Source organism: Zingiber officinale, chromosome 9A, assembly GCF_018446385.1.
Source record: "Zingiber officinale cultivar Zhangliang chromosome 9A, Zo_v1.1, whole genome shotgun sequence".
NCBI lineage: Eukaryota > Viridiplantae > Streptophyta > Magnoliopsida > Zingiberales > Zingiberaceae > Zingiber > Zingiber officinale.
In genome coordinates this window covers 32,444,016-32,457,172 of record NC_056002.1, presented here as the reverse complement: position 1 = coordinate 32,457,172, position 13,157 = coordinate 32,444,016, and the positions used below count along the sequence as shown (strand labels likewise).

At 38.2% G+C, this 13,157-nt stretch overlaps 2 protein-coding genes across 2 annotated transcripts; one reads left to right on the top strand and one right to left on the bottom strand.

The window, feature by feature from the left end:
- Nucleotides 1–2,173: 2,173 nt before the first annotated feature.
- On the bottom strand, nucleotides 2,174–6,936 carry LOC122021100 (ubiquitin C-terminal hydrolase 22-like). Its single transcript, XM_042579182.1, has 3 exons — nucleotides 5,693–6,936; nucleotides 4,723–4,844; nucleotides 2,174–3,413 (listed from the first exon to the last, which is right to left on the bottom strand). The coding sequence occupies exons 1-3, from the start codon at nucleotides 6,643–6,645 to the stop codon at nucleotides 2,638–2,640; spliced, it is 1,851 nt and encodes a 616-aa protein (XP_042435116.1). The 5' UTR covers nucleotides 6,646–6,936; the 3' UTR covers nucleotides 2,174–2,637.
- A 273-nt stretch (nucleotides 6,937–7,209) lies between these two features.
- On the top strand, nucleotides 7,210–12,941 carry LOC122021583 (ER membrane protein complex subunit 7 homolog). The gene is made up of 7 exons (XM_042579707.1): nucleotides 7,210–7,404; nucleotides 7,491–7,534; nucleotides 10,943–11,051; nucleotides 11,242–11,305; nucleotides 11,397–11,513; nucleotides 11,592–11,700; nucleotides 12,656–12,941. The coding sequence occupies exons 1-7, from the start codon at nucleotides 7,292–7,294 to the stop codon at nucleotides 12,739–12,741; spliced, it is 642 nt and encodes a 213-aa protein (XP_042435641.1). The 5' UTR covers nucleotides 7,210–7,291; the 3' UTR covers nucleotides 12,742–12,941.
- The last annotated feature ends 216 nt before the right edge of the window (nucleotides 12,942–13,157 follow it).

Here is a 13,157-nt window from a genome sequence, read left to right as displayed (position 1 = left end):
TTTTACTATTAACAGTTGAACAAAATGAGTATTGCTTATTTATATTTTTTTGTAGAAGTAGATAGCCTTGTGTTCTAAAGTTTGTTGGCGATAAGGGTTGTCTATGTATTCTTTTGCGAGATTTGTACTATTAGCATAACAAAACATGTATTGCTTATTCATTTGCATAGTAGCAGATCATGGCTTGTGCTCTATATGTTGTTTGTAAAGGTCATTATCACCGTAGAAATAGCACTTGGATGCTTATATTGCTTCTCATGCTATTAGTATTTAGCTAACAAAATATATATTTGATTTTGCAGAAGTGGATCATGTATTGTTTTAGATTTTGTTGTTTTTAAGCATTGCCGTTGCCATCATTCGTAGATCCTTTGTAGTAATTGTCACCGTCTCATCGATATATTCCATGTTTCTTTGCAAAATTTGTACTATTTGCATGTAGCATAACTAGCTTTTCTTGTTTGTTTTTGCAATAACAGATTGCAGCTTGTGTTCTAAATTTTCATCAGCCATGTCACTTGTCATGTTTAGATATTTCATTACACAATAGCTTGTGATGCAAATTTTTCTTCTTCGCTTTAAAATGAGTATTGCTTATATTTGTTTTCTTCGTAGTGCATGACTTGTATTCTAAAAGTTGTATCGTAAGTGTTGCCGTTGCGCAGATCTTGTGGCAAGTCTTTGGTGCGCATATTTCTGCTCGAGCTTTGTACTACTGCAATTTACATCAGTTTTCGTCTGTAGCAGACGATGGCTCGTGTTCGTAACTTTGCTATTTGTCACCGCTCGTCAATTTTGTTGTAGCAATAATTTATTTGCAAGCTCTGTGTATACTCTTTGCAAGCTTTGTGCTATTAGCACTTTACAAATCGTGTATCGCATATTTATATTCGATTTCGCGGTAGTAGAATGGCTTTTGTTCTAGATTTTGTTATTTATTGGTCTTTGCTGCATATTTTTAAGGAGAAAGAACATTTTTCTTTCCTCGAGATGCTTTTTTATGTTCTTAGTATTTTTTGTTTTGGGCTAAAGCTAAAAACAACAGCACTTTTATTTTTGGAATAAAAGGCACTTCATTTTGATTTTTTATGAAAAAGACACTCATCTAGCTATAATTTTCACCTAAATCTTGAATCGGGGTATGCTACGCATTGTAGCAATTATGATGTCCTTACGCATTATAGCAATTATGAAATTATAATTGTTACATATGTAGCAACTACAGTTTCACTGTTGCTACAACACATAATTTATTCAAAAACATTCACATTGTAATAACTATGATTGTGCAGTTATTAGAATGCAGATTGAATCCTGTTACCTATCATTCACGTATGATAATTATGAAATCGTAATTGTTATAATTTCATAACTACTGCAATGTTGATTTAACGTGTTTATCTAACATTTATATTGTAGTAACTACGAAACCATAATTACTACAATATGTGTAACAACTATGATTTTGTAGCTGCTATGACCCGTACTTGTTCAAGAATTAGACAAGAAATATAGACAGAAGATAATAATGGGAATAATGTATGTGTAACGGCTACAAAATCGTAGCTGCTACAATATATACTTAAAATGTTCAAAAACATTTACATTGTATACTTAAATCGTAGTTGCTACAATACATATTCAACTCTAACACATACCATTTACGTTGTAACAACTATAATTTCGTAACAGATATAATACGAATTCAACCTGCTTATCTAATATTCACGTTATAGAGCTATGAAATCATAGCCACTATAACATCTGTAGTAGTTATAATTTTATAGCTGTTATAACATGTCTATGATAACACTGTCTCCTGTTCATAATTTATGCAGAAAATATAAACAAAAAAATAAAGGGTTGCTGGTAGATGAACATCCTTTTGATAAAAAAAAAAAAAAAATCAAAATGGAGTTGATGATTTGGAAAAATTAGAGCACCCTTTTTATTTTTGCCATTTTGTTTTTAATATTAAAAATTATAATTTTTCTATATATTTGGCAAAATCAATTTCACTATATGGATTAAACTCTCGTTCCTGGTTCGATATCAGGCAACACAATGAGCAATGCCACAAAATACATCGAAGTGTCATTAAGATGCCATAGCAGGCATAATAGCTAGTCGAATCACTATACCGAGAATGAAATCATGTTCCTTGTTCAATAAATTCAACCCTTCCAATTGCTTGTGTTCCTTAGTTCGCGATCATCGACTTCACAAGACGAGACCGATAAATCACATACCATGAGCAAGTTACTTCATAGAGAGAGAAATAAAGGAACAACCTTCAAGCATAAATGCTTGAAGCAACAAGTGAGCAATACTAACCGACAAAATGTCGACTACATTTAGCAGAGAGGACAACCTCTAAACCTAAGGGTTCCCTTCAATCCTCTGAAGGAGTGGAAGATCTCAAGTACAAACAGCTGCTAGCGCTGTTAAGTTGTACCAAAAAAACTGACAACTCATTGGGTCAAAAGACACTCTAATATCAATCAATTTGTTTAGGTTGTATCGAGGTAGTCTGTAGGAGACTTTAGAATATAGAAGTCGGTAAATCTGCAATCAGCTGCTCGTAAGTTGGCTTTCTGGTGTCAAAACTGGAGCTTGTTATTGACAAATAGGAGTACTTCAGGGGCTGATCAGACTCTCACTTGCTTTGTAGTAAAGAATTTTCTGTACATAGAAGAGCATGTACGCCTGCGAAGACCGTACCATGCTCTCGTTGACGTGAGTGATCCATGCGTCATCGCACCGGTACCATTGGCTGTTGAGACGAAGGTACGTCAGGTAATGGCCGGCATCTAGTTTGCCGCTGTGGGTGACCACCGCGAAGAGCTCCAAGTTTGAAACCAACTCGACTGATGCATCTGAATCTGAGTTGTAATCCTCAGAGGCCAGCACACGGTTGCCATATCTGGCTCGGAGGATGGAGGATGAGAGATATGGGGCCAGGTCGAGGGAAAATGGGAAGTCCAGATATTGGTCCACCTTCCTCAATGCTTTCTTCATTGACGAATGTTCGAAACGCTTGATGTGGAAGCAAGTTACCAGTGGAATCTTCCTTATCGACATCTGTTTCAAGGATTCCTGCCTCACCTGGCATTGTTGGCAGAAGAGCTTCTGGTCAACACCCAGTTTTTCTGGTCTCGTGAAGCGATCAAGACATTCCATAAGGGTAGAAGTTCCGGATTTTTGGCCCGTGGATATTGACTTCGTTACACCGCCGTTCATGTGGTGTTTGGGACCGTTTGTTTTCGTAGAATTCTTCTTAGAGTCTAAGTCCAAGGATATGTCGACGCAAGGATCATATGTTGTAGATGTAAACCCACAAATGGTGCAAGTGACATCTGATCTCAAGGTACCCGAAAAGACCCTATGAGCAATGCAGCATTCTCCACTGCTTTCTGTACAAACAAGGGGAGAAAGCAAAAGTCGAAAAATTCACCATTAAATTTTAGAATGAATATCGATATAAAAGAAGAGAAGGCTGTAGTATGATGCCACACATCACAAAGTCAATGACAGAAATACCATCTGCAGTTGAACTAGTACTAAAATCTTGAGACTAAATGTCAAGTAAAGCCTAAGCTATTTGTGGAGTATTAGCCGCAAGATTCAAGGAATGTAATAGCAGTTTGGAAGATCAATTAAGTAGCTTCATATAATGAAGAAAAAAACGCAAGAATGAGCACTATTTATGGCCAAACTGATTAATCTTCTGCTCACAAATCATATGCACTTTTTCAAGTGAAATGGCAAAACATCTTGATAATGCAAGTGTTTCACCGGTGAGTATTCATTTTCAAGTTCAAACTTGAAAAAGAGTATGAATTTTGCAAATGTAACCTAGAAATGATGATGACACTCGAGAGTGAAACAAGAATCGTATGACCCTGGGGTAGAACAACAGAGAAAATATTGCTCGACAAGAAAAAAAAAGTACAAGGAAATGCACAACTACAAAGATGTGACTGTTATAAATCTTGTTCCAAGAAGCCATTCAGAATCCTACCAAGAGTTATCAAAAGTCAAAAACCATTCAGAAGTAAGAGTTGTGGTAATCACAAATAATGCAACAAAGTGAAATCAAGATTCATATACCTCAAAAACATACAGGTCAATAATAGGCACAATAGAGCAATTTCCTGTTTTCATTAGAACAGATATGATATTCCTAGATGCTTGTTTGAGGTAGCAAGAATAATTCGTCTACCATTATGCTGATGCGAAATCTTCCATCTTAGCCAATTATCAAAAAATTAGTAATCAGTAAATATATCAGCAGAATATATATTCGGCTATTAGGTAATTTTGGAGGGGCATATTAGGCTATTAGTTATGTTCTTTCCCACTAAATAGATTTTGCTAGCATTTAATCATAGGAAAACAACATATTGCAAAGAGAACTTAGCATCTTGATAATAATCAGCTGCTTGGATGACCAAAGGCCAACATCAATAACAACAAGAGAGATGTCATGTCAAAAAGAGATGTTCGAATAAGAAAAAGAACATGTGATGATTAGTGGCAAAAGCCAAATTGCTCAAAGATTTTACCAAGGGCGAGTCTTTTTGAACTCTAGCAGTGAATTTCTCTAAATATGTTCAGTAATCAGATTAAATCTGATAATAGTTATGGGGGTTGATTGGCAAAATAGAAACTAACATATCTGAAAATGAATGTGGTAGATTTGCAACAGATGAAGAATATTACCATGGCTGGAAGGTTTGCACGGATCCTGCTCCTTTTCATGGATTCCATCAAGCATGCAAATGAAAAATTCATGTGCATCATGCTGTTGATAATTTGCGAGGTTTGATGCATATCGCCACCAGCTGTGACATGAAAAAAAAAGTTATTTGGTGCTTGTAAACAAGGCATATTCAGTTTGAAATTCTAGGGATATGCAATAAAATAAATGGCCGTGGACAAAATATTATCCATTTAAGAAGGAAGCCATCAAAAACATTGTTTATAACTAATCAGATACAGTGCTTGCACGAATGTTGCATCTAATCTAATATTTGTTGAAAAACAAAAAGCAGGTTAACAACCAATTGTTTGAATTCAACCATAAATCTGGCACAAGTTTGTTCAATCGCCAGTGAGAGAAAATAGTATTTAGTTATGAACATCAAATGGCATAGAAGAGAAAAATACTCGTTTAATTTCACTACACATATAAGACAAAAAGACATCACATTGAAGTTAAGAAAGTAGCAATTAGCAACTCCCCTTTTCCTTGTTAATTAATTAATCATGAACTGACAAATTTAACTTTCCTTAGAAGACACTTTTAACTTGATCCTTCTTCACAAGTTGCGTCTTTCAACTGCTCTTTGCAACTGACAGTTAATCAACATAAATAAACTTTCAATTAGAGAGAAAGAGGTCGGAAAAACAATATCATGTTTAGAGCAAAAAAACACCTAAACTAAATGACATCTCCATCTCTCCTCACTCCTTGAACATTTCTTGAAAGCAAACCAAGCAAAAAAAAACGGATTCACGGCTTTGTCTTAGTGTAGGGATCGAATCATGAAACAGAAGCACGCAGGGAAAAAGAAGAGGCATTCACCAACCATTGATTTAGGGAATTTTGGAGTCCTTTCAACCAGAATGTCGATAACAATTAGCTTGCAGGATGAAAAATCAGATCTTTTGAAGGGGGAAGCAATCTTACCTGTAAAGAAATTTGGCAGGGCTGTAAGGCTTCCGATCGCCGGAGAAGACAGCCGAATACATCGCGTCCAAGTCACAGGCCAAACAGATTTGCAAGCCGCCTGCTCCATCCCGACCATTGTTCCTATCCTTGGCGGTAGACTTCTTCCTGGTCTTCTGCTGACAGACGAGGGGGTTGTGCCGATCGCTCAAGAAATAGTTCCTCAGCAATGGTGTGTGTAGCAGCGCTTGCAGCACAGAGTTCATGAAGCAGGTATTGCCCAGATTGTTCAAACCCCTCAATCCCCACGGCAGCGAAGCGGAAGAGGTAGCAGAGGAGGTGGTAGCAGCGTTAGCCGTCGAATTCACTGTGGCGGTGGTGGAGCAAGCGTAGGCATTGTCCTCGCGGACGAGCAAAGGGCCAGATCTCCGCCCGATCACCGCTCGCTCGTCCGCATCGGGTGCCCACCGGCGGTACTCCACCCTCCTAGGACGCTTCGCCCGACTCCCCGTCCGCGTCTGCGGGGCCCAGGATGCTGCGGGCGCGGTAAGCGCGATCACTACGGCAGCGTCGAAATCGGGATCGTAGACCTGATCGCGGCACGCGGCGCAGAACAGCTCCGCCCGGTCGACGTCGACGCCGATCTCGTGCCCCGGGCGCATCGCGGCGTGGTCGGGGGCGTGGCGGCTGCAGGACACGGCGGCGCACGCAAGGCAAGCGTACAACCGAGCGCCACCACCTTGGCAGGCGCCACAGCGGGGCACCTCGCCTTGGTCACGACGGACCTCGGGGCGTCCGAGCGGGGGCCGCCGGCGGAGGCAGCGATGGAGCGATCGCAGTCCTGAACCGCCGCAGCCGGAGCGGTAGGCGGCGAGATGAGGGCAAGGCGGCGGAAGGCGGACGGCGGAGTTGGAGGCCATCGGAGGTGGATCTGCGCGCTGACTCGTGTGGGGCAACGGGGAGATAAGCCTCATGGATCGGACCGGAGACGATTCGACTCGTTGCCGAACTCACTGAGTCAATCAAATCGACTACTACTAAAAATATACTAAAATATAATCACTATAAAATTGAAAATAAAAAAAAAAAAGAGAAGAGAAATTATTTATTAAAAAAGAGAAAGAAAATATAAATAATATAAATATATATTATATAATGGTTAAAATAAAATGGAAAACAGGGCGAATGAGAAAGAGGACTGAGTCGACTCGGAGGCGGAATCGGCGACAGCAGCGGTTCGTCGAATGAGGAGAAGCAGAGGATTCATTTATGCGAACAGGAAGGGTTAAGCCAGCAACTGTACACGTTAGCTGCTTTCTACTTTGTAAATATATTCATGTTTGCTAATAAAAATACGCCACGTGTTGAGTTTTAACACGCGTCAAGTTATAGTTGGATTTCGATTTTGTCGTCCGTGTTTAATAGATGTATTAGATCCAGTTTCCAGCATACGGCCCGTGGGCTCCATAATGAGATCCGTTGCTTGGTCCAATGAGAAAGAAGGTTCGGTAGTGAACGTGTCGATGTAATTCCTTTATGGAAATTTGGATTTTATGTGGGTCTTCATGAAAATATCACGGCGTTAAAGCTTAGATCCGCCGGCCCTCCATCACCTCCGTGATGAGATCGGCGGGGGCTATGGCGGCAACTTCTGTGAGTTCACCGGCGGCGATCCTTCTTTTAGCTCTGTTTTTCTCGCACATCCTTGCTTGGACCGTTGCTGCCGGCGCCAGGTGCCCTTCTCAATCGATTCTAATTACTTTAGCCGAACCCTATCTGGAAATTTCCTCTTTTGATTTTGTTGACGCTCAATTCACAGCTCTGACGACGGGTACACGATCGCGGGACGGGTAAAACTGGGAGGTTAGTGTTGTCCTTTTTGTTCTCTTTGATTTGATTTTTGAGGAATCCAGACGGAAGATAAATTAACATAATTTAATTTGGAGAATATTAGACTGGGAAATGTCAGATTTTGTTGCTATTTTTCTTGATGGGATTAGAGATCGATTTTGTTTCTATATTTTTCAGATAGGTTTCAAGTTTGGCTATCAGATGCTAACCCTAGCTTCGATAATTGAATGGAATCTCCTCGTGGCTGATTACGATCTGCTTATTTCATTTGCTGTTTCTTCTGTATCAGTGCCGTGCCTAACTAAACTAACCATTGAGGTGTGGATCACATATATTTAACTTAGGCCTTCCTTAATTCTGAAGTAAATCAGTACTTCAGCATGAAATCCTATTGTATTTCAGCAATTTCATGTCATGAGATTAAAATTTACAAGTATTTTTAAGCCAAATACATAATCAACTTGATCAGCATATTGGACAAGGTTGTTGCATTGGAAAAGGACTTTGAGGAGTGCCTTCTAGGATAAAGGCCACATGTCCTGGCATCCCGAACCTAATGAGAGCTGAGTCTATTTTTGAACAATTCTAGGGCGACAATTATAGTCGAATTTGAGTACAGAAAATTTGGGTTCAACATGATTGAGTCAGGTTCACCTTAGACAAGCAATTCTCCTTTGCCTTAGCTTGACCATGTCATCCCATCTGACCACATGCCAACTAATCTGGACCTGCTTAAGCCACGATCTGACAGCAAGTATGTGTTCGCCTTCGCCCCTGGTTGAGTAAGTTCCTATTTCTGTTATAGGTTCACCCATAACAAATCATGGAGTTCCCTTAACTTTATTGCTTTTTAACAGTGTTGGAAAACTTCAATATACTCCTGAGTGTTGGGTGCTACTCGGAATTCCGTTCTGTTTCCCCTGTACAGAATTTGTACAAGCACAGAACTTTTTCTAGCAGCCCATGTGTTCTTAAACTTGGATTGGAAACGAAACTTAACATTTTTATTCCAAGTTCAAAACATGTGTTCTTCATAAGTTAAACTTGGATTGGAAACGAAACTTAACATTTTTACTCCAAGTTCAACTCATGTGTTCTTCAGAAGTTAAACCATATTACAGAAGTTGATTAAATATCTATTTCAAGGATTGACTTCTAGGTCGTTGGCGAGGCACTCAGCCTTCTTGGTTATGGGATCATCCACCACTTCCTAGACAAAGTCTTTCAAAGAAATTGAATATTTAAACTCCTCACAGTGAATCCTAGGTTTAACTAAAGAGACCTCAATCGAAATACAAGATCGAAACACAAAATTGAAGCACAAAATCGAAACACAAAATCGCTAGCCTTTTGTGTTGGTATTTCAGGATCCATACAAAGAAAAACTAAACTAGTTCGCAGTGGAATAAAGAACTAGTTGTACCTTTCCTTGTAGCTAAAGACCTCTTGATCTTCTGTTTATTCCTCTCCTCTTCTTGGACGTCGTGTGGGCGACGATCTACCAAGACGAAGACACCCGACCTTCTCCTTCTTTTCCAAGCTTTTGGCCACCAAAGAATACAAAGTGAGGAGGCCTTCTTCTTCTTCTTCTTCTCCTCCAAGCAACCGGCCATAAGGTGAAGGTCCTTCTCCAAGTGCCGCTGACGCTTATGAAGAGGAAAGGGAAAAGAGGGAAGAGTCGGCCACAAGAAATTAGAAGAGGAGCCTTTGTTATGTTAAGAGAGCATCCCCTCCTCCTCTTTTATAATCTTTGCTAGCGGCTAATAAGGAAAGTTTTTAATAAATTTCCTTTTATTTGCTATTGTAGATGGTTAAAAAAAGGAAAGATTTTAACAAAATTAAAATCTCTCTTTTAAACCCATTGTAAATAGCTATAAAAGGAAAGATTATAACAAAATTTTGTTTTAAACAAAATCTTCCTTTTATTCCTATAATGGTTGGTTACAAAAAAGGAAAGATTAAAATCTCTCTTTTAACCATTGTAGATAACTACAAAAACAAAAAGATTTTAACAAAATTAAAATCTCTCTTTTAACCATTGTAGATAACTACAAAAAAGGGAAAGATTTTAATAAAATTAAAATATCTCTTTTAATCCATTGTAAAAAGCTATAAAAGGAAAGATTTTAACAAAATTTTGTTTTCAACAAAACTTCCTTTTCTCTTCTTGTATGGTCGGTCCCATGCTTCGGCACCAAGCATGGCTTGGCCGACCCACATCTTGGGCACCAAGAGGGCTTGGCCGACCCCTTGCTTGGGCACCAAGCAAGGATGTGGTCGGCCCCTCATTTGGGTAATAAGCAAAATCAAAACTGGTGAACGCGAGGCTTTATAGAGGCTACAGCAGGGACCGAGAGGAGGAATTGGTTTTGACCTCCCGATGAGCTTGAGTTTCCTGTGTTCGACCCGAATACCCAACTCAAGTTCATCAATAATAACTCATACCAATAAAGAGTTATTTTTGAACTACCACACCAATCCCATATTACATTATGAGCTCCTTATCATGAGTGCATTAATCTACCTGTGTTTAAGATATCGAATGCCCATTAATTAAATGAGTTACTGACAACTCAATTAATATCTAGCTCCAAGAGTAGTACCACTCAACTTCATTGTCATGTCGGACTAAGTCCACCTGCAGGGTTTATAGTTAGACATTATGATTATCTTTTTGGTTTCTTGAAATTCAACAATTCTTACAAGTTGCCTTGCGTGTTTGTTTTAGCTTCTTTTGAAGTTTTCAATGAGATAAGATTATTAAAATCTGCAATGTCTTCTCAGCTTGTTGTCCAATTATATTGGCTTAAAAGTTTTGTGAAATAATATTAATTTTATGTAAATTATCTTCTGACTTTGGAAAACACTAGCCATGCTCTATCTTGGTAATGAAATTTATTGGCATACAAGTACAAATTTCTTTCATTTTGTTTGCCAAGTTTTACTGTGGAGGTTGAACTACACAAAATGGACAAAGTTTTGCACCCAATCTAAGCCACTGTGAATCCTTAGGAGTAGTAGTTCAAGACCAAATTTTACTGTGCAGGCTGAACAATGCGATTGACGAAATTTCAAAATCTGTTTATTTTCTGGTCTGTAACAAGCAGTTTAAATGCTGCTTATTAATTATATTTATCATTTAATTAGGTACTTGTTCCCATCAGCTGTTTTCTCTTGCTTCCACAATGATAATGACTAAACGTCATTGTTCCACCCTTTGTGTTTTTGGTTAGCCCAAACAAATAGCTTTAATGTACTGATCTTACATCTGCTTATTGTTGCTATTTGCATAAATTGAAATGTTTCTTTCATCCAAACATGCAAGCAAATGACTCCTAAAGCTCATTTTACATATCCATGTCTTGATTGATGTTCTTTGGACTTTTGCTATAGAATCCAATCATTGTCTTTCTTTGTTAGGTAAAACTCCCAAGGAATTTGGCCATTCATCAAAGCTCACAAATGCCAAAGTCATACTTAATGGTGGCCAAAACATCACTTTTACTAGAGCTGATGGTTATTTCTCATTGTATCCTCTCGAGCGGTATATGCCTTCCGTTTACTTTCACAGTTTCCCTAAAGATTTTCCTGTTGGTTCATATCCAGACATATTTGCTGTGCCCTTGAAAAATGTAGGATTGTTTTGAAATGTTTAATTTTGGCATTTTAAATAATCAGTAAATTCATCGAAATTGTGATCTTGACCTACATGCTCAAAGCCACAATGTGCCTTCTGGGACACATCTGATTGAAGTAGCTGAGCTAGGCTATTTCTTTTCCCCGGTAATGTTTCTTCTCTCACATTGTGTGTCGAATATGATGGAATGGTGACTTTACTTCCCCTTTATCAACACACACGCACACATATTGTCAGGTTCGTGTAGATATCAGTGCTAGAAACCCAGGTAATATCCATGCAGCGCTCACAGAGAATCGCAAAGTTCTTTATGAGTTGATTCTAGAGCCGCTAAGAGAAGAGCAGTACTATGAGGTGAGCATTTTAATCTACTTGTGATCGTTCCTACTTGTTTTGCAAAATGTTATTGATGTTTTTGATACTGTTTTACAGATAAGGGAAGCTTTTTCCATTTGGTCAGTAGTCAAAAGTCCAATGGGTTTAATGTTGGGTTTCACGCTTTTGGTGATATTCGTCATGCCAAAATTAATGGACAGTATTGGTAAGATTTTAGTCTCTGTTTATTTAAGTATTGATCATGTGTAATTTGAACAACACATCCACAGAAAATAGATGAAAATTTTGAATTTAGAACACAGATATAAATGAGGAAGCTAGTATATTACCTGAACATTATAATACACGCTATCAAGTGATATCTGTTATTTGGACATCCATACAACTCAACTTTTTTTTAGATGAAATAAGAAAAGTTGAGATACTTAGAGACGGCAAGCATACTAAAACAAAGTTTTGACCTGCCTTTGTTGTATAATTGCCTCCCTATTATATTCATTTGCTAGTTCATGCTTCAGTTAGCTATCTTATTTTAGAAAGCGATGAGAGTTCGTGTTCCTTTGTTAACAGTATGTTAAAGTGTTCATATATTGTGTAAAATCAATTAGCTGTTCCGATAAGTTGCAGCTTTTGTCCACAAATGGTGTTCATGCTTTGCGTAGTACAATCACCCTAAGCAATATGTGCAATTTGAGAAATGGTGTTGCTTGGTTCGTACGAATAATTATTCTATTCTCTACGAATTCTAAATGGTACAATAATACTTATGTTTGGTTACAAAAATGAACTTGGAACGCCAGTTTCCTCCCAAGGAATTATCGTTCATTCATTATCCTTCGTAATTATTCGCTATACCATATTTTTTCCCACTCTATTTGATAGTGGGTAAAACAATCCTGAAGATAGAGCTGGATGAGCAGGAGTTGTGCTTAGTTTAGAAATACATTGTGCTTGGGTTTCGATTGTTAGTGCCATGCTATGTTATATGTTCCATCATCTTCAACCTGTCTCTCTATGAATACTATACAAGTGCATCGTGCCTCAGTTTCTAAAGTTATTGCTATGTCGTCACCCTATATCTATAACTAATACAAGTAGCTATGATATCGTGGGTCTTGATCCGTAACTCTTATGTGATACACGTACATTTTCTACTTCAGATCCTGAAGAAATGAAACGGGCACAGGAGGAGATGAGGGCGCAAGGGATTCCTTCCATTTCGAACATGCTGGCGAGGGCCAGTTGAGCTTTTAGAGATTGAAAGAGGAGATGAAACTACACCTGAGAAATTATTGTGGCAGATTTTAGGAATTTGTGATGAAATAATTTGTTCTCTAATTTTCTTCTTTAATTACTTTTCTGGTTGAAGTTCTCTAATTTTTTTCTTTAAAATGTTAGGCATGTTTTTTAAATTTTTATCTTGATGTTGTCGTATTGGTGGTCACAGATTCGAATTGCCAAATGGAATTGGTTAGAGTTCTTACCGAATAAAAAAACTTGAAGAATCAAATCTCCCATCGATAGGAGAGCATCATCAAATCATATAAGCTACATAAAATGTTTTACTCCATCGAATGCTATATACAATTATAACATGGGAGATCATCCTAGCTATTCGATAAAACTATATTCAAAATTATGTATTCAAATTATTTATAGATC

What these genes read in the sequence shown, in the direction of transcription:
- LOC122021583 (XM_042579707.1), top strand. Translation starts at nt 7,292, where the DNA reads ATGAGATCGGCGGGGGCTATGGCGGCAACTTCTGTGAGTTCACCGGCG. An exon ending in ACCGTTGCTGCCGGCGCCAG is followed by an intron (nt 7,405 to 7,490) that starts GTGCCCTTCTCA and finishes CTCAATTCACAG; the next exon opens with CTCTGACGACGGGTACACGA. An exon ending in GAGAAGAGCAGTACTATGAG is followed by an intron (nt 11,514 to 11,591) that starts GTGAGCATTTTA and finishes ACTGTTTTACAG; the next exon opens with ATAAGGGAAGCTTTTTCCAT.
- LOC122021100 (XM_042579182.1), bottom strand. Translation starts at nt 6,645, where the DNA reads ATGAGGCTTATCTCCCCGTTGCCCCACACGAGTCAGCGCGCAGATCCA. An exon ending in CCTGCCAAATTTCTTTACAG is followed by an intron (nt 4,845 to 5,692) that starts GTAAGATTGCTT and finishes TTCATGTCACAG; the next exon opens with CTGGTGGCGATATGCATCAA. An exon ending in GTGCAAACCTTCCAGCCATG is followed by an intron (nt 3,414 to 4,722) that starts GTAATATTCTTC and finishes TTGTTTGTACAG; the next exon opens with AAAGCAGTGGAGAATGCTGC.